Source organism: Mastacembelus armatus, chromosome 7 (genome assembly GCF_900324485.2).
Source record: "Mastacembelus armatus chromosome 7, fMasArm1.2, whole genome shotgun sequence".
NCBI classification, from domain to species: Eukaryota; Metazoa; Chordata; class Actinopteri; order Synbranchiformes; family Mastacembelidae; genus Mastacembelus; species Mastacembelus armatus.
The window spans coordinates 13,702,892-13,728,880 of NC_046639.1; the positions used below are offsets into that span (position 1 = coordinate 13,702,892).

Here is a 25,989-nt window from a genome sequence, read left to right on the forward strand (position 1 = left end):
GACTACAAAAGAACACATTTTAGTAAAAGATGTAGGAGCAGCATGCAGACTACAACCTGAGGAAGAGAAACTGTTCAAATTGTGGGTGAGCTCATTACTAAAAGCAGGCATTATCAGAGATACCTAGAGCTCCACTTATACCAGACCCACACACCCTGCTGAATGACGTCAAGCCCAGCTCAAAGTGGTTCACTGTCATTGATGTGGCAAATGCATTTTTCTCTATTGAAGTTAACAAACAATGATAATTCTGGTTTGCATTTGAGTTTTCGGGCAAAAGATGGACTTGGACGCTGATTCCGCAGGGTTATTGTGAGTCTCCTACCATCTTTTCCCAAGTAATGTCTGCTAACTTAGCAAAGTTTTCACCTCCTGCAAGAAGTCAAATACGTATTTGTATGTAAATGAAATTTTGATATGCTCTGAAACACAAGAACAATGCAAAACAAATACCATAGCTCTGCTTAAGTTTCTAGCAGAACAGGGACACAGAGTGAGTAAGAACAAACTACAGTTGTACAAAAAAAAAAAAAGGTTAGTTAGATACCTAGGTCACGACCTTTCACAGCAAGGGAGAAGCTCTAGACTCAGACAGAAAAGAAGCTATACTTAAAGTACCATAACTACAAACTAAAAGACAGATGATGTTTTTCTTAAGTATGACAAACTTCTGCAGAGCATGGATACCAAAGTATTCAGAGTTGTCTAGTCCATTGTTGAAATTGATTTATGACACACCTATGGCAACTTATGATAAAATAAAATGACTGAAATTGCAGAAAAACGCCTTTGATGGTCTTAAAAAGACCCTGACCAGCACCTCTATCTTAGGACTGCCTAACTATGAAAAATGTTTTATGCAAACTGTTGATTGTAAAAATGGTCACATGACTTCAGTGCTGACAAAACAGGCCTATTGCTTATTATTATGCTCAATTGGATTCAATAGCAATGCCTGTGTGTATTCAAGCTGTTACTGCAGCCTCCATGACAGTCCAAGCTTCAGCAAACATTATGTTGTTCCATCTTCTGACACTAAAGGTTCCACATGCAATCTCTGTCCTGTTGTTGCAAAACAAGATTAGCATACATGTTACCAGCTAAACATCTATCCTGCATGACTACATTGCTTTCACAGCCACATCTCACAATTGAACGATGTACAACTTTTAATCCTGCTTCATTAATGCCTATAGCTGAGGATGGTGAGCCACGATTGTATTGCTGAAACTGAGAATAGAGTGTTGCCCAGGGTTGACCAAACTGACACACCTTATAAAGATGCTGAAATGACAATGTTTGTAGATGGATCTTGTAAAAAAAGAAAAAAGAAAAAAAAAACTCAGACTGATCTAATTCTACAGGATACACTGTTGTAACCCTTAAAGATGTTTTAAAGCTGAAATACTACCATCTCATTTATCATTGCAGGCTGAGGGACTTATTACCATAACAGAAACTTGTAAATTATGAGAAGGAAAAGTAGTTAATATCTACACTGATAACAATTATGGATTTTCAATTGTATATGTGTTTGCTCAGCAGTGGAAGAACTATATGATTACATCATCTGGTAAGCCCATCACACACAAAGATCTTATTTTACAGCTGTTAGATGCTGTGTAGCTGCCTAAAGAGGTTGCTAATTGTAAGTGCGACACAAATGTGAGGACTAGATATGATTTCTTTTGGTAATTGTAAAGCTGACGGAGTTGCTAAATCAGTAGCACAGAAACCACTGCCTTTACAAGCTACAGTTACAGGTGAGCATCTTGATGAGCTGATATTTAAGGACATGCAGAATAGTGTACCTTAGAAATGAAAAGACTCATGAGTAACAACAAAAACAAAAAGAAAAGAGTATAAATTAGGTAAAGATGAAAAGTAGTGTTACCTAAAAGTTTATTTAGATACACAGCCGTACTGACGCATGCTAATGTGCATACGTCAGCAGGAGGGATGGTAGATTAGTAAACATAGTGTTTACAACATATGGTTTTACAAACTACTGTAAAAAAATTATTAACAATGTGAAATATATACAAAAATAATCCACAGGGACAGATTGTGACAAGAAATAGTGGAAAGTTTCCACTACCTGAATATCCTTTCAACACATTTGCATGGATTTTATTGAACTAAATAACTGTGAGGGAAAGAAATACTGTTTAGTGATCATTCAGAGCCTTTAGCTATCAAGCTCCTCTCCTGTGGAACCAGCTCTCAGACTGGGTTCAGGAGGCAGACACTCTCTGTACTTTTAAGGCTAGACTTAAAACCTTCCTCTTTGACAAAGCATTATAGTTAGGGCTGGCTTCAGGCAACCCTGAACCATCCCTTAGTTAGTTATGCTGCTATAGGCCTAGACTGCCCGAGGACCATCGGTGCACTGAGCTCCCCTACCCTAACCCCCCCCCTTCTCTCCCACCTCATGTATATTCCACCATTGAATGTTACTAACCTTGTGCTCTCTCTCTACCCTAGTTTGTGCTCTCTCCCTCCCTCTCTCTCTCTCTCTCTCTCTCTGTACCTTCTGCAGGTGTCCCTGGTCCTGGAGCTCTTTATCGCTGATGTGCAGTTACTGGCCCCACCAACTTGCAGTGTCTATTTGTTGTTTACTGTTGCTGTTCTTTTCTCTCTGCTCTATCCACTCACCCCAACCGGTCGAGGCAGATGGCCGCCCAAACTGAGCCCGGTTCTGCTGGAGGTTTTTTTTTTCTTCCATTAAAGGGATTTTTTTCCTCTCCACTGTCGCCAAGTGCTTGCTCATAAGGGAATTGTTGGGTTTTTAGTTTTAGTTTTTGTAAAGTGCCTTGAGATGATTTGTATTGTGATTTGGCACTATACAAATAAAATTGAATTGAATTGAATTGAATTGAATCATTGATGCATTAACTAAATGGATTGAAGTGTTTCCAGCAAAGCATCCTGATGCACTAACAGTAGCTAAAACACTGACAACTACTATTATTCCCAGATTTGGAATTCCAGAGAAAATCTATTGTAATAATAGTACATATTTTGAAAACCAGGTAATTAAACATCTTACTGCAGTGTTACCATCTACCTCAGTTAAAACCATTCATTAAGGATGATGCTCACATGACTGAGACCATTGCTGATTACATGGCAAAAATGTTGAATAATAAAAATGTTGTCAATGTTGTATTAATGCACAACAGGAGGGTCCTGAGCCTGAACCTGACTCTAGAGTGAATCCAGGAGACTGGTTCTTTGTAAAAATGATCAAGAGAAAGTATTGGTTTTCTCTGTGCTGGGAAGGACCTTACCAAGTACTGCAGTCTATACTCATGGTTGTGAGAATTGTTGAAAGATCTTCCTGGATTCATTTAACACACTGTAAAGAGGTAAAAGTACTGTCTGAGTAATTCTGTCAAACCAGCAGGGACTCACTCTAAACTCCAACTAACCTGTGGTGAAGTCTGGCTACAAAGGGGGATGGGACCAATAGGGACCACTCGTCTCAAACCAGTGAAGAAACCAACCACACCCAGCGGAATTAGGTGAGTGAGGAGTAGAGTGACCTGGGGAGAAGACTGCTCAGAAGTACATTTTGCCATGGAGGGTCCAATATATCGACCCTGGCACCCCTTTAGACTATTTTGTGGGGTGACACTGACAATAAGTGTTGGGGTCATGAGGTCAAAAGTACAATTGTTGTCATTGTGTAACATGATTTACCATGTTTGTGTAAGATGTTTTAGCAGGTGTCTATCTAACCAGATAAACTACATAACCTTTTGACCTGTGTAATGATGAGCTGAAACTTCTCACTGCACCCACACATCATGTGCCTTGTTTGTTCCTCACTATAAAAATAAAAGACTGCTCAGTGAAAAGGGGCGAAGGAGAGTCAAGGTCGCATGGGGGAGAGAAGAAAGTCTCTTCTCTCTGTCTGCAACTGAGGCCTTTTTCACTTGCAGGCATATACTCGGTACAAAGTTGTCGTGTGTTTCATTGCCTTCAGGGAAAAGAGCCATGTCAGTGTAGCGTACACCTGACAATAAGCATATTGACTGTCATATCACTGACCACAGTTATGTTGATTTTGTTTCTCTTTGAGAAAGGTTTGCAACAGCCGGAGAATCCTGCTAACTCCACTGAGATAAGACCTGGTATTTTTCCTCCCTTGAGAAGGAATTGCTACAGCCAGGTAATGCCATGAATAACACCAAAACCAAACCTAGGACATAGAGAGCTAAGGATGTGCCCACGTTTATCTTTGGGCCAATGAGACTCAAACTGCCCAGTTTGAGTTTTGTAAAGTAGTTAACTGTGGTAACGGCTAACATGGGCAGACAAGTATATTTATGTCACTAACATATGTAGGTTACACTGATAAGACTTAATCCACACAATGATCCAACAGGCAGCTGTTTACTTCCACCTGCCCTCCAGCCAGTAAACAATGTCTTTGCATTATTTGATGCCAGCTATTCCTGCTCTTACTCCTCCTTTCTTTACACCTTATAGTACTAATTATACCTGTTTTTGAGAAATTCCACTTCAGGGAGAAAGGTCGGTGATCTCCACTGGTGCAACTCTACCACCAATGTGACCACTCCTGGGGCAGGCTATGACCCTTCCTGGTTCACGGACCATGTTACTGCACATGCTGACCTATGGCGGTGTTGTGGGGGAAACCAATTGAGACCAGTGCTCCCATCTGATTGTCAGGGAACCTGTGCTCTTATACAGTTGGTGATGCCATTTTATGTGTTACTTCTGTCTGGTTCTTCCCTAGACATCCCACACCGTGTGAAAAGAGACACTGCAGGCAGTTTTGATAACAGAGTATATATTGATGCCATCAGAGCCCAGAGGAGTTCCCGATAAGTACAAAGCTAGAAACCAAGTTGCAGCAGGGTTTGAATCTTTTCTGTTTTGGTGGTCAAACATTAACAAAAATGTTGATTGGATAAATTATTTGTATTACAACCAGCAGAGATTCATTAACTACACTAGAGATGCTGTCAGAGGCTTAGCAGAGCAGTTAGGCAAAACTAGTCATATGACCTGGCAGATCCAGATGTCATTGGAAATGTTACTGGCTAAGGAGGGAGTTGTTTGTAAAATGTTTGGATCTGCCTGTTGTACCTTTATTCCTAACAACACTTCCCCAGATGGATCTGTCACTCGAGCTTTACAAGGACTCCAAGCCTTATCTGAGGAGCTCGCTGACAATGCTGGTATTGACAACAACTTCACTTCTTGGATTGTGGGAATGTTTGGTAAATGGAGCGGTCTGATCCAGTCCATACTCATCTCAATGGCTGTGATGACTGCTATTTGGTATGACTGCTGTGGTTGCTGTTGCATTCCGTGTATTAGAGGCCTTTGTCAATGCCTTATTGATACAGCAATAACAAACAAATGTATCAGTGCATTTCACAGGATGACCAGGACCCTGAAACTCCTCCAGAGCCAACGAAGGAAGACCTGACTGTGTCTTTTACCGACTATGATAAATTTGTCTTAACTTCTGAACTGTAAGGCACAAATGACTCCAACATTGGAAATTCCTACAGGAAGTGATGTTGTGATAACTGTTTGTCCATAAAGACAGAAAGTTATGACATTTATTTCTCACTTCTACAAGTTATATTTTAGGATGCTAATCATTTTAGATTTGTGATTGTGATCTTGTTTGTTTGTTTGATCATAGTTATGATTTATGATTTTACTGTTTTTGCTATAATAGTAACAATTCTGATCTTTCTGTGTGTTTTACCAGAATAATTATCATTAATGATCTGCTAAACATTTTCATAGAGTAGTTATGCTAAGCATAAACAGGAGGGATGTGTTAGAGAAATTAAAATGTTTACCCTCCTGTGACCTGATTCACCTTACTTTTGTATAACTGAAACACTTCTGAATAGGGCCTATTGTGTATTGCGGAAATATAATTGTTGCTCTCAGTGAGCACAGTTTGCTCTAACCTTGACTATTTGATTAGGGCCCAGATGTCTTTCTGTGAGAAATCCCCTCCCTTTTCTTTTGTATTTCCATGAAAACTGATGTGTTAGGCTGCAAGCAGCCAGTGATCCTCATGCTGTACCAAGGTGCTGTGTGACTGTTGCTCCTTGCAAGTAAAACTTCTATATAATCTTACCGAAGTTTGTCCTCTGAGTCTATTTGTTAAAAGAATTTACCTAACACAGAGCTTCAGTGCACTGATGACAGCGTCCCCACTGAGGTTCCAGTCCAGATTCCATAACCACGGTGCGCCGACGATAGCGTCCCCGCTGAGGTTCTGCCCACGATCCCAGAACCTCAGTGCGCAGACAACAACGTCCCCGCTGAGGTCCCCTTCCTATCTCCGGACAGCCGTTCACCTGAGTTCTTAGCAGGCCTTCCACCTGAGTTTCCGGCTAGTTCCTTGCCTCAGTCTCCAGACAGCCCTTCATCTGAGATTCCGGCAGGCTTCTCCCCTGAGTTCACAACTAGTCCTTCGCTTCAGATTCTGGCCAACTCATCACCTTAGTCTCCGGCAGGCCTGGCACCTGATTTTCCAGCTGGTTCCTCACCTGAGTCTCCGGCCAGCCCTTCACCTGAGTCTCCAGCAGGCCTCTCTCCTGAGTCTCTGGCTAGTTCCTTGCTTCAGTCTCCAGCCAGCCCCTCATCAGAGTTTCCGGCAGGCTTCTCCCCTGAGTTCACAACTAGCCCATCGCCTCAGTTTCTGGCCAGCTCCTCCCCGCAGTTTCCAGCAGGCCCCTCATCTGAGTGTCCAGCCAGCTGTTCACCTCAGTCTTCAGCCAGCTCATCACCAGGCCCCTCATCTGAGTGTCCAGCCAGCTGTTCACCTCAGTCTTCAGCCAGCTCATCACCAGGCCCCTCATCTGAGTGTCCAGCCAGCTGTTCACCTCAGTCTTCAGCCAGCTCATCACCTCAGTCTCCGGCAGGCCTTACCCGTGAGTTTCCAGCAGGCCCCTCACCTGAGTGTCCACCCAGCTCTTCACCTCAGTCTACGGCTAGCCTTTCTCCAGAGTTCCCGACTAGCCCTTCGCCTCAGTCTCCGACCAAAATCTCTGCATTGCATACTTTATTCACTTTCATTTGATCTGTATTTAGTGAGATATTGTTCATTCAACAGAATGAAAAAAAAAACTCAAAATCTTAAATTTCAAATTTTAACTTGTGGTCACTGGTCAGCCACAATGATGGTTACATTACTGACCATAGTGATATGTGTGTAATATCTTAATCTGCACTGTAACTATAATCGTCAACATAAGGGAGTAAAAAGGGCAATATTTACCAATAAAATTCACTAGAAGTAGAAACGGAAATACTCAAGTTGAATAACTATTGCACTGTAAAACCTCCTTTTACATTACGATCCTCAGGCTCTAGAATGATGTGGCTGTTTGTCATGCAAAAGTAGCACGTCATCAAGTATATATACAGCAAGTATTATCAGGAGATGACACGTGGATGCAGGTGTGGGTGGTGCACTATGCTTTCAATGGCTGAATAATCAGTATTTGTTAGTAAATTGACTTAAAGTAACTGAGTGGTAGGAATCTATATAGCCCAGCTGTACGGTGGCCGACAAGGGCAAACGCGCTGCAAAACAAAAACGCTGCAAAAGAGAAACGCTGCAAAAGAGAAATGCTGCAAAACAGAAACGCTGCAAAAGAGAAACGCTGCAAAACAGAAACGCTGCAAAACAGAAATGCTGCAAAACAGAAACGCTGCAAAACAGAAACGCTGCAAAAGAGAAACGCTGCAAAACAGAAACGCTGCAAAAGAGAAACGCTGCAAAACAGAAACGCTGCAAAAGAGAAACGCTGCAAAACAAAAACGCTGCAAAACAGAAACGCTGCAAAAGAGAAACGCTGCAAAACAGAAACGCTGCAAAACAGAAACGCTGCAAAAGAGAGAACACAACGGAAGTGCGCCAGGCCGATAGGGGGACCCCGAACTGAGGGGTGCAATGAACAAAGAACTTTTACAGAGGCGAGAGAGACACATGTAGTGACATAAGTCACGTCTCATTTTGGAGGCTGCGTAATGACGCAGGTTATAGTGTTGAATTGCAAAAGAATTGAATGAGATATCTCTGATGATTGTTCTCATGTGCTAATATGTGCTAACAATGTTCTGTTACATTTGTTTACTTGATCAAAATGTCATACAACGTGGGGGGGTTGGGAGATCTGAAGGTGCGTTTTCCATTTGTTACTTAACACTTGGCCGTCATCTTTTACAACATTGTACTTTTATAATACTGTAAAACATGACGGCCAAGTGTTTAAAAAATAATAAATGTAAAACGTACTCTAATGCCCGCCATTCACAGCCAGCAGACGTTCTTTTGTCACTTTGCTTTATTAAGTTTTTAGTCAGAACAGGTAACAGGTAACAGGCTACTGTTTCAGCCGTAGCCACGCTAACTAGGGATGGGAATATCGACTCTCTGGAATCGATACTTCCATACTTTGGAGTCGATACTTTCTTAAGTATCGCTCGATACCACTCCTAATAAAAAACGTGCAATTAGTTTTCACTTCTGAGAGTTTTGGATGTGTGAAAACCAGCCCAAGCGTATTTTAAATGGTCTTCCGTATCACATGATTATGGCAGCCAATCAGATGTCAGAGCTTTCCAGAGCCAGTCATGCACTGCAGAAGGAAGTATTAGTCTCTCCACTCTGCAGCGTGGAGGGACCTCCTCCGTCTCAGTGCTGAGAGGCACGGCAGCATGGAGAGAGATAGAAAAAGAAGCATCGTGTGGTGCTATTTTTCACCCACTACGAAGGGAAATGGTATTTATTTATTATCCATCCATCCATCCATCCATCTTCTATACCCGCTTTTCCTGGTCCAGGGTCACGGGGATCTGCTGGAGCCTATCCCAGCTCTCTCTCGGGTGGAAGGCAGGGGTACACCCTGGACAGGTCACCAGTCCATCACAGGGCCACATATAGACACACAAAGACAGACAACCTCACACACTCACACTCACTCCTACGGGCAATTTTAGAGTCACCAATCAACCTAACATGCATGTTTTTGGACTGTGGGAGGAAACCGGAGTACCCGGAGTAAACCCACGCAAGCACAGGGAGAACATGTAAACTCCACACAGAAAGGCCGGGATGCGAACCCACGACCTTCTTGCTGTGAGGCAACAGTGCTAACCACTCAGCTACCATGCTGCCCCTTATTTATTATCATTTTATTATTAGCATTTAAACAAGTATTTATGTTCATGAGCATTATTCATGTTGCCATTGCAATAAAGATATTAATCAACACTGTGCAATAATGATTTTCCTTTAAGGTGCAGAAGGTATCGGTATCGTCGATACTGACCCTGTAGTTACTTGGTATCGGATCGATACCAAATTCTGTGGTATCGCCCATCAGTAACGCTAACTCCCCTCACCGAACATCTCTCTCTCACCCTCCCTCTCTTCCCTCCACACACACTTCTTCCCTCCTCCCTGACCCATCTCCCTCTAGCTCACCCTACCGACTCCCCAAAGAACACCCTGAACAAGACAACCTATAGTCATTACAGCACCTTCAGATCTCCCACCCTGCAACACCCCCCCCCCCCCCCCCCCCCCCCCCGTCACGTCTCCCCACGTTGTATGACATTTTGATCAAGTAAACAAATGTAACAGAACATTGTTAGCACATATTAGCACATGAGAACAATCATCAGAGATATCTCATTCAATTCTTTTGCAATTCAACACTATAACCTGTGTCATTACGCAGCCTCCAAAATGAGACGTGACTTATGTCACTACATGTGTCTCTCTCGCCTCTGTAAAAGTTCTTTGTTCATTGCACCCCTCGGTTCGGGGTCCCCCTATCGGCCTGGCGCACTTCCGTTGTGTTCTCTCTTTTGCAGCGTTTCTGTTTTGCAGCGTTTCTCTTTTGCAGCGTTTCTCTTTTGCAGCGTTTCTGTTTTGCAGCGTTTCTCTTTTGCAGCGTTTTTGTTTTGCAGCGTTTCTGTTTTGCAGCGTTTCTCTTTTGCAGCGTTTCTGTTTTGCAGCGTTTCTCTTTTGCAGCGTTTCTGTTTTGCAGCGTTTCTGTTTTGCAGCGTTTCTGTTTTGCAGCGTTTCTGTTTTGCAGCGTTTCTCTTTTGCAGCGTTTCTGTTTTGCAGCGTTTCTCTTTTGCAGCGTTTCTGTTTTGCAGCGTTTCTGTTTTGCAGCGTTTCTCTTTTGCAGCGTTTCTGTTTTGCAGTGTTTCTCTTTTGCAGCGTTTCTCTTTTGCAGCGCTTTTGCCCTTGTCGGCCACCGTACAGCTGTCTGTTTAGTCCAGCTTTTTTGTAATGTGGCGCATAAACATTTTCATCTCATCTTGTTATTCATTAAACAGGTTGGTTCGACTGTGGTAGCAATCCCATCACACTGTGGTTGTGATAAACATTACCAATATGCATTTAACCTGATACATACGGCACTTTGAACTCTTTATATGAGGCAACATTGCCATCAACTGGCACAGTTGGATAACCTTATCCATGACACCATGTTTTAATGTTCTTTTACTCTATTTGTCTTGGAACTATTTAATGGTTAGCTGCTTCTGGTTCCACTTGATTAGATCTCTCCACGGGACTGTCCTCTCAGCTGGTTGCACTTATTAGTGCATGGTAACACATAGCTCTGTCTTTCTTATTAGTGCATGGAGTTAGGCAGAGCTTAGCCCTAAGCAGGACTTCTAAGATAGCTGGAATCCTATGTGGCTGTGTTGCTAGAGATAGTTTACATTCAGTGTTACTAAAAAGGATGTGTATTCTTGAGGACTGACAAATGTAGAGTATATTTGCATCATCTGCATGTTCATGTGCATACATGAGTATCCTCCAGTGGTGGAGGAAGTACTGACGAAAAAGTACCAATGTATTCATATACAATTGCAATACAAAGTAATGGTACTATTTGCAATTATCTGGTTTTCTGAAAAATTGGTCACAATGTCACAAATATCAACACACACAATATTTCTAAGCTAATAAAGCCAACAGCACCTGTGTGTTCAGACAAATATATTGCCAGGTTTTATTGTGGCATTGCCAATAAATCTAGAACTTTGTGAATTTAATTAGATTTAAGCTGCACAAGAAGTATTTCAAATTTCATTTTTGTAATGGCCATTTACAAAAGAAGTTTTCACTTTTATATAGGCTATATATTATTTTTTGTATTTGTATTCACAGTAATCAGTCGAATCCACAAAACATCACTTTTTAAACCAAACCAAGTCACAAATATCAACCTAATAAAACAGTCATTATCTTTCATGTTATTTAACAAAACCTTTAACCATACAAAGTGATATTGGAACAGCTTTATAAATAATCTATTAAGTCAAAGTCCTGCAAGTACAGAAGTGTTTTGTTGGTAAAAGTATTTGAAGTTTCAATAAAAATTAACTTTGTAGGTGTTTTTCACAGCATACAGCCTGACTTGTCAATGTTGGAAATGCAATGGCTCAGTTCAGTTTACCTTTGAGTCATGACATTGCAAGTTTCCATCCAAACATAGTACAAAGCATATTTTCATCCACTGCAGATATGTGAATTGTGGAAGTTAGTTCATCAACATAAACAGCAGGTGATGTTAGTTTTGTAGCCGAGTTTCATTAAACCATAGCAGAAGAGGGTACAGAAGTGTCAGTACAAAACATGCTGTAAACAGGATATTTCTGCTTGTTCCCTCCATCCATTATCTACTACTTATCTTGGAACATCCAGGGTCGTAGGGAGGCTGGAGTCAATCCCAGCTGACATTGGGAGAGAGGAAGGATCACCAGTCTATTAGAGTATTTTTGTTTGTTTCATGTATTCATTTGAGGAATGTTACAGCCTCCTTATCATGCCAAAGAGGTTTGTAGTTAAGTTTTTTTTCTCTTCAGTGTGTGTTTAAATGGCAAAATCTGTGCATGTTGTGATTAATTTAAGTCAATTAGCACCTTATCACATTTTTCTTTTAGTGATGCAACTTTTACTTTTTTTATTTTATAGTTTTACTAGATATATTTTTAAATTAGTTAACTTTCCACTCCTGACCTTTATGTGCACAAATTAAACATATTCATTGAAACAAGTTGATGGAAACCCACCTTCTAACAAAAGTTGTTTTTTAAAGACCCTTCTTGAGTTAGCACATACAGCACACACAGTCTGAAACATGAAGAAAGCAGATGGAATTCAATCATTTTTTTTAAATTTACACCTATGCACATTTCTTTCACATATCAAAATGTCTTCTGTCGAAAAGGGAAACCAGGCCCATGCATTCCTCTGCCTCAGCAGAGTGACAAGCCCTGTTTTTTCTGTACCAGCAAACTGTGCAACATTTCATGTTTAGGTATATGGTTAGGTACCATCTTTTATTTCTAAGAAGTTCTTTTTTATTGAGGTATTATCCACATGGAGCAAAAATTAAATCAAATCAGCAACATCTGTCAAAATTCTTGAATGTTCTCCTCTTTATTGTCCAGACCAGGCTCAGCAGTGTTAGTGCAGCCACGACACATGCAAGGCTCAAACTCAATAGCACCTGTGTGTTCAGACATAGCAAATGCACTGCCAGGTTTTATTTTGCCATTGCCAATAAAAGTTTTTGTGAATTGAATGATTTAAGCTAAATAAGAAACATTTTATTTCAAATGTCAAATGTTTTTGCAATTTCAAAAAGATTTCACTATTTACTATATATACAGTGGGTACGGAAAGTATTCAGACCCCTTTAAATTTTTCACTCTTTGTGTCATTGCAGCCATTTGCCAAAATCAAAAAAGTTCATTTTATTTCTCATTAATGTACACTCAGCACCCCATCTTGACAGAAAAAAACAGAAATGTAGAAATTTTTGCTAATTTATTAAAAAAGAAAAACTGAAATATCACATGGTCATAAGTATTCAGACCCTTTGCAGTGACACTCATATTTAACTCACATGCTGTCCATTTCTTCTGATCCTCCTTGAGATGGTTCTGCTCCTTCATTGGAGTCCAGCTGTGTTTAATTAAACTGATTGGACTTGATTAGGAAAGGCACACACCTGTCTATATAAGACCTTACAGCTCACAGTGCATGTCAGAGCAAATGAGAATCATGAGGTCGAAGGAACGGCCCAAGGAGCTCAGAGACAGAATTGTGGCAAGGCACAGATCTGGCCAAGAAAAGAAAAGAATTTCTGCAGCACTCAAGGTTCCTAAAAGCACAGTGGCCTCCATAATCCTCAAATGGAAAAAGTTTGGGACGACCAGAACTCTTCCTAGACCTGGACGTCCTGCCAAACTGAGCAATCGTGGGAGAAGAGCCTTGGTGAGAGAGGTAAAGAAGAACCCAAAGATCACTGTGGCTGAGCTCCAGAGATGCAATAGGGAGATGGGAGAAAGTTCCACAAAGTCGACTATCACTGCAGCCCTCCACCAGTCGGGGCTTTATGGCAGACTGGCCCAACGGAAGCATCTCCTCAGTGCAAGACACATGAAAGCCTGCATAGAGTTTACCAAAAAACACATGAAGGACTCCCAGACTATGAGAAATAAGATTCTCTGGTCTGATGAGACCAAGATTGCACTTTTTGGCGTTAATTCTAAGCGGTATGTGTGGAGAAAACCAGGCACTGCTCATCACCTGCCCAATACAATCCCTACAGTGAAACATAGTGGTGGGAGCATCATGTTGTGGGGGTGTTTTTCAGCTGCAGGGGCAGGACGACTGGTTGCAATTGAAGGAAAGATGAATGCGGCCAAGTACAGAGATATCCTGGAAGAAAACCTCTTCCAGAGTGCTCAGGACCTCAGACTGGGCCGAAGGTTCACCTTTCAACAGGACAATGACCCTAAGCACACAGCTAAAATAACAAAGGAGTGGCTTCGGAATAACTCTGTGACCGTTCTTGACTGGCCCAGCCAGAGCCCTGACCTAAACCCAATTGAGCATCTCTGGAGAGACCTGAAAATGGCTGTCCACCAACGTTCACCATCCAACCTGACAGAACTGGAGAGGATCTGCAAGGAAGAATGGCAGAGGATCCCCAAATCCAGGTGTGAAAAACTTGTTGCATCATTCCCAAGAAGACTCATGGCTGTACTAGCTCAAAAGGGTGCTTCTACTCAATACTGAGCACAGGGTCTGAATACTTAAGACCATGTGATATTTCAGTTTTTGTTTTTTAATAAATTTGAAAAAATTTCTACATTTCTGTTTTTTTTTCTGTCAAGATGGGGTGCTGAGTGTACAAAATGAACTTTTTTGATTTTGGCAAATGGCTGCAATGACACAAAGAGTGAAAAATTTAAAGGGGTCTGAATACTTTCCGTACCCACTGTATATTGGCTATATATATTTGCATTTGTATCCACAGTATTCATTAGTTAAAATGCAATGGCTCACAAGAAGAATATTTCACTATTTATATAGGCTATATATTATTTTGTATTTGTATCCACAGTAATGAATCCACAAAAATATTACTTTTTAAACTAAACCATACCATGTAAAGAAGGGTCCTCCTGTAGTCATGCCGTTTTGTCACCTGCTGGTTTCCACTTGAATCCCATTGGGCCACAGAACGTTCATAGTTCAGACTGATAACCCCAACAGGCAAAACGCGAATCCCCCAGTAAGCCCTCTTCACCAGGCGGAAAGAGGTATCCTGTACATCACAGCAATATGTACCTGAAAATATCATAATTACATACTTGGTGTTTGTGTCTGTTCTTTGGTGCATCCATAGGCATCCATATTTCTGTGCTGTATTTCTTTGTTAGTTTTGTAATAAAGACCCACATTTCAGTACTACACTAAAGATATTTCATGTCACAACATGGGTCTGTTTGTATACAGGCATAAAAGTGTTTACCTGCATCCTCCTCACTGATGGGGTCTAGAATCACCCGATCCAGCTCAGGAGCTTCCCAATGAGCAAATAGAGAGTCATCAGAGGTGATTATTCCTCGTGCATAGCGCCACAACACTCTGGACCATTAAAAACATATAGCCCAAACTTTCATTGATCACATTTTGTTGTCCATAGAGAGCTATTCTCATATAATGGGATGAAGCTGATTCATTCACACACACACACACACACACATATATATATACATATATAATTTTGATGGTCAGGACAAAAACCCCCAACTCTTTGATCTCCCCCACCCCAAAGTCAGTGGCCTTAACCACTAAGCCAAACAACAGAAGAAAGCCATAGTGGTAGATGTAGTAATCCCAAGTGATAGCAACATCAGAAAAAAGGAACATGAGAAGCTTGAAAATACCAGGGGCTGAAAGAACAGCTAGAAAAGATGTGGAAGAACAGCTAACAGCTAAGATACTGCAAAGAACCCTCAAACTCCCAGGCCTTCGGTAGAGGACCCGAGATTGAGGAAGACACACACACCACCCATAGGGGTGAGAAGGAAAAAATATATATATATAATAAAAAAAAATTCCCTTCTCACCCCTATGGGTGGTGTGTGTGTGTCTTCCTCAATCTTGGGTCCTCTACCAGAGGCCTGGGAGATTGAGGGTTCTTCACAGTATCTTAGCTGTTCCTAGCACTGCGCTCTTCTGGACTGAGATCTCTGTTGCTGTTCCTGGGATCTGTTGGAGCCACTCTCCCAGTTTGGGGGTCACAGCCCCGAGGGTATTGATTACCACGGGGACCACTGTTGCCTTCACCTTCCACATCTTTTCTAGCTCTTCTTTAAGCCCTTGGTATTTCTCCAGCTTCTCATGTTCCTTCTTTCTGATGTTGCTGTCACTTGGGATTGCTACATCTACCACTACGGCTTTCTTCTGCTGTTTGTCCACCACTATTATGTCCGGTTGGTTAGCCATCACCCGTTTGTCGGTCTGTATCTGGAAGTCCCACAGGATCTTAGCTCGGTCATTCTCCCTCACCTTTGGAGGTGTGTCCCATTTTGACCTTGGGACCTCCAGCCCATACTCGGCACAGATGTTCCTGTACACTATGCCGGCCACTTGGTTATGGCGTTCCATGTACGCTCTGCCTGCTAGCATCTTACAACCTGCTGTTATGTGCTGGATTGTCTCAGGGTCTTTGCACAGCCTGCACATGCGGTCCTGCCTGGTGTGGTAGACCCCGGCCTCTATCGATCTTGTGCTCAGGGCCTGTTCTTGTGCTGCTACGATTAGTGCCTCTGTGCTGTCTTTCAGTCCAGCTTTTTCCAGCCACCGGTAGGACTTTTCGATATCAGCCACTTCTTGTATCATATATAGTATAGTATAGTAAGTATATATATATATGTGTCATTATATATCATTATATATATATATATGTGTGTGTGTGTGTGTGTGTGTGTTTGACAGTGACAGTGTGTCACAGTTTGACAGTGTGACTTTGCTAACCCGATTCCTTACCCTCACCTAAAGGAGAACTTCCCCATCACCTCCATGACCTCTTCCAGACAGTCAATCTCCACTCTCTGTCCTGAAGTCACACTCATTGTCCTGAGCCCACACTGCCATGATTCCAAACACGTCACTTTACGGACATGACATTCCTCTGACACCTTCCATCCAGATTATCATGTGCAGATGAAAATGAAGTCTGAGATATTTTCCATGTTACGTTCACATTTTAGATGTTTACTATGTTTCTGTGATACCTCTGTTCCATGTTTGCTCCTTACGTCTTCTTCCATTGCTCTCTCGCTATCTTTTAGTAGACATAGCATTTGAGTTTTCAGCCCAAGACCACATGTGGTACTGCAAGGGGAGCTGTTAACAATGACCTCTAATGACACTTTATCCATCTCCTTAAGGCCTACTGAGGTCCGAGAGTGGAAGAGGATGAGGAGAAGTAGGCAAAGTCTTGCAGAAACATATTGCATTTTAAGGTTTAATGGTAAACCTGCAGAAAAAAAGAGCTTTTAGTTTTCTACTTCAGTTAAAAAAGTTAAGATGCAACTCATCTTCTTTGTAAAAGCTAAATCAAATATAGAATGAAGAGGTGGAATAAAACCTACAGGAGTGCAAACTGCTGCATCTGCCGGATCAGTTAATGGATTGTATTTTGAATTGAATTGAATGCTGTGTTGTGACAACAAGGGTTCCAGGCTGCAGGCCTGTGTAGGAAGATAACTGCTATTCCACTATTTATTTTAATTCAACATTTGGAAATCCATCAAACAAAAAGTACAAAAATAAAACAAATTTATACCTTTTTTAACTTTGTGAAGTTAAGCATTGTGGCAAAAAAGGGTAGAGGCTTTAGCAACACATTGATGTCAGTGTTTATTTCGTTGCTCTTTATGTTGTTGATAGGTTAACTTAATTTATTTACAAAATAAAATTCACAAATAATTATTTTTTTAATGGTTTTCTCTGATGTAATACAGAGAAGCACAGAAGGCATATATTTAAATGTAAACTTCTGAAAACTGAGATAATTCCTTTTCTTGATATAGAATGTTTCACTAGAGGAGTGAACACTTGCTGCTGCATGTGCTCTGTTGTACAGTTTGTAACATGACCAGCAGGTGTCAGATAAAGACTGCAAAGGATGGAAGAATGGAATCTTTAATTAATCATAAGGATTTTTTTCCATTCATCTGTACTATTTTTCCTTTAGAAGCTCAGTTAAGAATAATGAGGTTCTTTGCTAAAAAAAAGGTAACATAATAATAATAATATCAAATAAACATATACATAAAACAATATAAGTGGTTTCAGATAGGCAAGTCTGTAAAAACATGATTTTAACAAAGACTTAAAAGAAGACAATGATCCTGCCTACCAAATTTACAACTCATTCCAGGGTCTTGGTGCCCTTACAGCAAAGGCTCTGTCACCGTTTGTTTTTAGCTGGGTAGCTCGAAAAACTATAAGTGTATCATGTGAGGATATGAAACAACTTGAAGGTGCATACAGGGTTAAAAGGTCCACCATGTAGGCCGGGGCCAGGACATGGAGAACCTTAAAATTGTCAAGTAAACTCTTAAAATCAATTCTAAATTTAACAGGGAGCAAGTGTAAAGACGTTAAAACAGGGGTGATGTGGTCAATTCAGTGTCATATAAGTGTCTTCTCTTACCTCTCTACTAAAAGGGAACTTTATTCTTTTACAATTCTCACAGTTTTTTGCAAAGTTATGACTTTAATATCCTGACATTTTTGTAATATTAGGTTTTTTCCAAGCCAAATTTTCATATTATATTACTCATCACACCTTGAAGCCAAGCAGTGAAATAGTCACCAGTTGCAACATGTGATTATGGTGCATTGCAGTTGTAAATATTTGCATACTGGGTAAATGGTGTGATAGTAAACGCTCTGACTTACTCTTTGACAATGCTGGAGCACAACAGTAAGATGCATCAGTGTTTGAATAATATTTTTTGGTGCATAAAAAGCAAAAAAATTATTTCAGTTTGTGTATTTTTTCGGTCGACTCCTTCCCTGACTTTTCCAGCTTCAGCCAACTTTCAACAATTTATTATGTAAGGCCTTCTGTATCAATGGGCTGAGTACAATTCCTGTTGCAAATGTACATGTGGGTGATAGTTCATTTCAAACACTGAAGGACCAGAGAGCATTAGGAGAGAGAAACAAAGGTTAACCAACACCTACACAGATTGATTAACAGCTTCCTGGTGCATGAAGGCGTGGTTTATGTCACTGAACTATTTATGGGCTGTGGCAACTTCCTTGCAGAAAGTAACACTTTATGCTACACGGAGAAAAGGACAGTCAGCACTGTATAGAGTTAGGGTTAGAATAAATTGCTTTAGGTTTAGATTTGACATAGTGTCTCTAAACAAGTTCATGTTAATGTTCATTTTGGGCTTAGTAGCAGAGGGTTTATATTTGAAGTACGTACTATCAGTGAACATTTAAAACCTGAAATGTACTTAAAACAACAAACGAAAAGAAAGGCTCTTATTAGTTGAATCGAGGTGTGTTATGGTAGAGTATTTGCTGCGTCACAGGCAAACAACTTTATTATTTATAGATTATTTCACAGATTACGTTTCCTGATATAAGGTTTGAACTTTGACCACTGGCACCTTTTATTACTGGAACTTCTCATATGTTGTTGTCTGACGGAGTGCAGCAATGACTGAGTACCTGCTAAAAATATTAATTGTTGGTGATGGAAATGTTGGGAAGTCTTCTTTTGTGCATCGCTATGTCAACGGACAGTTCAGCAAAAACTACAAAATGACGGTTGGAGGTATGGCTGATTTATTTTACTGTACAGGATCATTATCTGGGTTGTTGTTGTTATATGTGTATGTCTATGTGTTTTTCAAGCTTGTCCAAAATACCTTGTCATACAGGTGCAACAGTTTCTCAAAAACTGATTTTCAACTGACAAAGGCAGTCTGATTCCACTTTTTATTCAGAAAGTTCACATTGAATCCGTGAAAATAACTTAAAGTATATTTAGTGCATACTGTCTTTTTTTTTACTATTCTTTATGTTCATTGTGTTTTATTTTATAATATGTTTGTAGAGCCTATACACAGAGAAAAGTAAATTGTGCATTCACTAAATACATGGCAAGTAGTGGTATTAAGAACATGGAACAGTTGTATTTCATATCAAAGGACTAGTTGGTTAACCTTTAACTCTCAAAAGAGGTGTGCAGTGTGACCTGTTTGTTTCTTTGGATAATACTAAAAACAAGTCTACCCATGATGAAGGTTAAAACTGAATTCAGTCCACACTTACCACTGAACAAAGTCACTGCAGCATAATATGACACCTTTGTACCAACTCTCATACAAAGTGACTCCAACAGGAGCAACGTCATCAATCAAAATGAAGAACTATGGTTCATTCTATCAATTTGAAGAGATAATTAACAGTTATCCACAAGTGTTATGTTTAAATGGATGGTTAATTTTAGAGGACTGTCGGGCAATACGCAATAAATTCCATCCATCCATTATCTATACCTGCTTATTCCTTTTTAGGGTCACACAGATCTGCTGGAACCTATCCCAGCTCTTTTCAGGCAAAATGGAGGGGTACACCCAAGACAGGTCACCAGTCCATCACAGGGCTGCATATAGACAAACAACCACTCACTCCTATAGGCAATTTAGAATCACCAATCAACCTGACATACATGTTTTTGGACTATGATAGGAAACTGGAGTACCTGGAGAAAACCCACACAAGCACAGGGAGAACATGCAAACTCCACACAGAAAGGTCCCTGCTGAGTTTCAAACCAGGGCCTTTCTTGCTGTGAGACAAGAGCACAAACCACCAATTCACTGTGCTGCTTGTTCAATACATTAATACATCAAATTATCAAAACAGAAGTTTAAACAGACCACCTGAATTGAGCAGACATTTGTAAGTTCAAACAACTACCACCAGTTCATCCATCCTTCCAGTCGTGGCCTAGCGAGTTGGACTTGCACTTGGGTGGGTTAAATGCAGAGTGGAATTTCCCAGTTTGAGATGAATAAAGTAGTTCTTAATCTATACCTCTTAGTCCATTTCAGGGTCTCAGTGAGGTCTGAAGCCAATCCCAGCTGACACTGGATGATAGGCAGACTTATCACCAGTTTATCAAAGGGCTTACACATCTCTACATAGAGACAGGCACTCACACTTATATTTACACCTATGGGCAGTTTAGAGTCACTAGATAACCTAAACCCAGACTGCATGAACTGTGGGAGGAGCTGCAGTACATGTAGAAAACTCATTGGAGAACATTCAAACTCCACACAGAAACACCCAGGTTCAACAGTATTAAAACCCAGAACCTTCTTGCTCTTAGGTGGCAGTGTTATTGACTACACTGCCTTGACAGACCACAGCAGTTAAATGTAAAACCTAAATTAGCTAAATTAGACAAAATTCCTACAGAACATGCAGTATATAATGAAGATAACAGGCTGTGGTATAAGAATGAATTTGAAATTTTTACTTGATGTAAAATTTTAAGATTGTCTCTTCACTTCTACATTTAAGTTGAAACAATAATTGATATTTTACCATGGGTGTATACGCAGAGGGGCTAATGAGGGTAATATAAACAGGTGTGTAGGTGGGTGGGGAAGGTCTGGGAATGGGAAAAAGATGGGTAGGTAGATAAACTTAAACCTAATTCCCTTATTAGTCCCACAATGGAGAAATTCCATTTCCACCCAAGTGCACACACACAGTAGTGAACACACACACCCGGAACAGCTGGGGTTCCGGTGCCTTGCACAAGGGTTTCACCTCAATCGTGGCATTGAGAGTGGACAAGGCGCTGGCTGGGCGCTTGCCCAACGACAATTCCTGCCAGATCTGAGACTCGAACCTGTGACTTTCAGGTTACAAGTCCGATTAGGCCACGACTGCCAAGATGTGGGAGTCTTGGGACTGAGACGAGGAGGATATTCTGAGGTGAAGTGGGCAAATGGTGAATCATAATGCTGTGTGTAAGTGGCTAATGATACCCTGTAAAAGAGCTAACAGCATGACTTAGATTCTTTAAAAAAATGCTGGGCACTGTAGTATTAGGCAAAGCATCCTCAAACAGGAGTTATTGCTTTAGAACTGTTTTCAGTCATAGATTGCTGTTCACATCTTCTTTTTTTTTTAATTTTTCTAGTGGACTTTTCCGTGAAGCTACTCAAGTGGTCAGAAAAAGAAAAAGTCAGACTTCAGCTATGGGATATTGCAGGTACAAAACATTTTTCAGTAGATACATGAATGTATGGACTGACGACACCGTGGCTTTATGTCCTCCCTCCAGGCCAGGAGCGGTTCATATCCATGACCAGGATCTATTACAAAGGTGCACTGGGGTGCATTGTGATGTTTGATGTCACCAGCTCATCCAGCTTCCTCAATTGTCCCCACTGGAAAAATGACCTGGACAACAAGGCCATGCTGCCCAATGGAAACTCTATCCCTTGCATCCTATTGGCCAACAAGGTAACCCAGTGCATTTAACTAATGAATATCAGAAAAACCTTCTGGCTCAGTACTAATTTATGAGTGGTGTGCTCAACATCTTGAGGAATTGTTAGGGAATCCAATGAAAAATAAGATCAACTAAAAGCTGATGTTATTATATTAAAACTGTAATTGATATTATTATGTACATTTGTTATCCATCTGCTGTAATCATGTGCAATACTGTATTATAAGGTGAATCACTACCATTGCAATATACTGTACTCACTTTGCCTGATATTTATTTATTTATCTATAGATGTCCATATACTGTACATACCCATAGGCACATATTGTACACACTTATAGTTTTTGTAGCTTTATAGTTTTATTCCACATAGTATTTTATTAACATGTTTAATTTCTTATTTATCTCACATCTTTGCTACTTTTGGCACTATCTTGTGTACTTGTGCTTTGCTGTTACAGCAATGCAATTTCCCCATTGTGGGACAAATAAAGGTTTTCTTATCTTATCCTATCTTATCTTATGCTTTTAAGAAACTTTGTCACTATGTTTCCTTAACCTGAACTTCTAAAACTAGTTCCCAGAGAAACATTCTGTTTAGCAGAGTATTATACATTATTGTTAAGAGAGAAACCCTATAGTTCATATCAAATCAAAATCAAACAAAATCAAAAATCTATTTTAAAATGGCCTACAGTCATTTATTTTGCTTAACACCTGTTTAGTCTTTTGTTTTCTCTCTAAAACTCTTTCCTGTTTGGTTTACACCCAAAACCTGAACTATTACACTGAAAGAGAGAGATTTTATTGACCTCAACTATAAAAGATCAAACTTTTTCACACATACAGGCATTCAAAATGGAAGAGAAGGAATTACATTGCTGCAGCTTCAACACATCAAGCAATAAATATTGTGAACTACTCGCACTAAAGTAGTCTTCCTTCTCCTTACTGCCTGTCTGTATCTCTTCAGTGTGACCTAGCTCAGCGGGCTGTGTCAGCAGAGAATATTGACAAGTTCAGTAAGGCCAACGGCTTTGCTACATGGATGGAGACCTCAGTCAAAGAGAACAAGAACATTGAAGAAGCAATGAGGTAACTTCAGATTAGATAAAAAATCAGGATAGATGGAGAGATAAAATGATGCAGTAAAGGAAAATTTTAAGGAAATATACTGTACAGTATAGTAACAGATAAATAAAGATGACTCTTGATAATTACATGACAGAAATTGCTGAGTTTTTGGTACATTTATATGTCTTTGTCAAAGATATCTCTTAATTTACCCATTCTCTGTATGTCATTAATACAATCATTCCTTATCAATGTCTATTACATAAAAAACACTCCTGGGTAGAATTAGTTTCATTAGGCTGAGATATGTGTTAGCATTGCAGCCTATTTACATGAGACTCATAATATCCCAGAAACAAACACACAATAACATGGACATTTGTTTTTCCTTTGTTTTAGGAGACCTTACATTGACTTTCAATTATTGCTTGATGCTTTATGCTAAGCTTAGCCACTGACTGCCTTATACCATAACCCCTAACCCTAACCATAAACTAAGTTTATAACTAAGTGCACAGAATCTAGCACCCACAGTGTAAGTGTTTGCAGCAAAAAGGATTTCAGTCCATACAAGGATACTAACACCAGGCACACACACACACACACACACACAAATATTTCTATCTTTGTGAGGACACTCATTGCCAAAATGCATACCATAGCACTTTACCCTGACCTAAACCATCACAACTAAATATCTCACCTCTTACCTCAACCCTGATATAGTGGCCGTAGTACCCAAACAGGAGTAAGGAGACAAAGTTGGGACTGGCCAAAATGTCCTCACTTTGCCGAAATGTCCTCACTCTGATGGAATTACACTTGCAAGAAAAAGTAATTGCACTGTTGGCAATTTGCTGGTTTGTCATTATATGTGATCTGATCTTCATCAAAGTCACAAATATCAATAAACACAACATTTCTTAACTGAAGTATTAAATATATTAACATATCTTTATTACATAATCAAAAAATATTGTTGCAGTTACATTTCATACAATACATATTTGCTGTTGCAGTTCTATTGTGTATGATTTATACAACGATTGATTCTTTACATTATTTCTCAAAAGTCATAATTGGTCTGTTTCGGTACTACTGTATTGAAACAAGAAATAAGTTCAGGGAGTTGGACTGAATGCCATTTGCCTTATAGGATGAGATATGAATTCCTGAATGACACAAGTAAGAAGATTTTGGAGGCTGGCATCAAAATAGCGATGAAATAAGGATCTGAATGAAATTTTGTTTCAAATCTGTTGTGTTTCAGGAGACTGGTTAAAGAGATTCTGTTGGTTCAGTCTAGTTTGGACCAGCTTCAACCTGGACCTCAAGACAGTGTTATTTCTCACCTGGACAATGATAATGTTGGCAGAGGAGTTAACTGCTGCTGAAACAATGTTTTCATTACCTACAGGACCAAACAAACATTATCAGCACATATTCATTTAGTTAGATCCTGAGGTGCCAATGAGCAAGGCACATAACCTGCCCCCAAAGCACTTAGTGAGACTCAGTGGAAGAGGGATGAGGCAGCACCAGTAGGCATCAAGTAAGACATCCTTGATGGTTATGTAGGAATGTGTAGTGTTCAACTTCACTTCAACTCCCCATATAATCATCCCTGGATAACAAACGTTAACTAGCTGTACAACTTGGAAGTCAGTGTGGATGGAAGTATAGAGACAAAAACCCTAGTCTGCATTCACAAAACAGCTAAAAGATGTTAGCTCAAAAATTTGCTCCCAAATCTGAAGACTCCTAAGACATTGTCCCAGCAGGTAATTTACCTTGAAGCAATACATAACATTTAAAAACATTTTGATGTCAGTAAGTTACTGAAGATCCATTTGGCTCACTAAGAAGTCAAATAATTCAATCACACAGGCGATGATAGTTTGGACAACTCTGCACTACTGTGACTGAAAATTAGCAGTGCTGATGATTTCAGAATTTGTCAAAATTATTAATTAAACCAAATTGTGTTTGTTATACTTCACTATGTTTCATAGCATGTTGTGTACAGTAAATAAAATAAAGATGGTTTCATCGCACCAGCTGGATTTCCTGGTCAAATTATTCTTGTATATAGAATCACTTCATGTAAATTTGTTCAGTCCATTTAAAAGAATCACATGAAAGTGATACATTACATTATTATTGACAAGTGAATATTGGTCACCTGGCAACCTAACACTACAGGCATATTGACCTATTGTTTGACCTTTCATGAAGCATGATTTTAACAGGGGCCCTCACAGCTGCTTTGTGAATAGTTCTTTTAGTTTACTTTTTGCATCATATTTATTTGATCTCAGTGTCAGCATCTACAAATATAATGACTATTGTAGTCCAGGGTAGTTAGGGTGAAGATGCCAAGGAGGAGAGAAATAACATGACCAGAAGGAATATATGGTCAGTACAGCAGCCGAGTCACCTCCATAACAAACTGAGTCAGTCAGACATGTCATCCCTGTGCTAATGAGAGGTTTGTGCGTGCGTGCGTGCGTGCGTGCGTGCGTGTGAGTGAATGAATGAATGAATGAAGTTGTGTGAAACACAAAAACACATGCCTTTCACAGCATTTTGATTTATCCTGCAACGTCCTTGTGGTCATGTGGCAGACATCTCATGGTTGCTTAGCGATGGTAGATGCCACACATTTCTAGATGCAATGTGAAAGGCTCATAATGTTGCATCATGCCTAAGTGCATGTATTCTTAATGTCAAAATCTAGTGTAATAACAGTCCCAACACTACTAGAATCCAAAAGTGCAATACTGTGTATGTAGTTGTCTTAAAAGGTGAACATGTTGTCAGTCTGACTTTTTGTAGTGAGAGAGGGAAGCCGTTGAGGAGGTTTTTATTGCGGCCGCAGTTCAATGAAAGAAATTGTTTCTCAGTCTCTTGGTACATGATCTTATTCCAAACTGTTTACCAGACAGATGTCAAAATATGGATGTCCATTGTGATTATTGTCTCCAGCAATGGTATTTGCCTTCTGTCTAGG

At 40.1% G+C, this 25,989-nt stretch overlaps 2 protein-coding genes across 3 annotated transcripts in view; one reads left to right on the top strand and one right to left on the bottom strand.

Annotated features, from left to right (window-relative positions):
- Positions 1-16,860, bottom strand: part of tmem81 (transmembrane protein 81) — a 47,844-nt gene extending 30,984 nt beyond the window's left edge. Inside the window, exons 1-4 of the mRNA XM_026331621.1 lie at positions 16,631-16,860; positions 16,394-16,552; positions 14,865-14,980; positions 14,496-14,680 (exon numbers count right to left, since the gene is read on the bottom strand). Of these exons, the coding sequence (XP_026187406.1) occupies positions 14,496-14,680; positions 14,865-14,980; positions 16,394-16,552; positions 16,631-16,860 (690 nt within the window). The remainder of the gene's footprint in view (positions 1-14,495; positions 14,681-14,864; positions 14,981-16,393; positions 16,553-16,630) is intronic.
- Positions 16,861-18,672: 1,812 nt separating this feature from the next.
- On the top strand, positions 18,673-25,036 carry LOC113146120 (ras-related protein Rab-7L1-like). Of its 2 annotated transcripts, none has more exons than XM_026333411.1 (5): positions 18,673-19,202; positions 21,591-21,662; positions 21,735-21,916; positions 22,879-23,000; positions 24,250-25,036. In XM_026333411.1, exons 1-5 carry the CDS (start codon positions 19,085-19,087, stop codon positions 24,371-24,373), a joined length of 618 nt encoding a protein of 205 aa, XP_026189196.1. In that variant the 5' UTR covers positions 18,673-19,084; the 3' UTR covers positions 24,374-25,036. The 2 variants fall into 2 exon arrangements, with proteins under 2 accessions (XP_026189196.1, XP_026189197.1); XM_026333412.2 differs by lacking the exon at positions 18,673-19,202 and adding an exon at positions 21,044-21,417.
- The last annotated feature ends 953 nt before the right edge of the window (positions 25,037-25,989 follow it).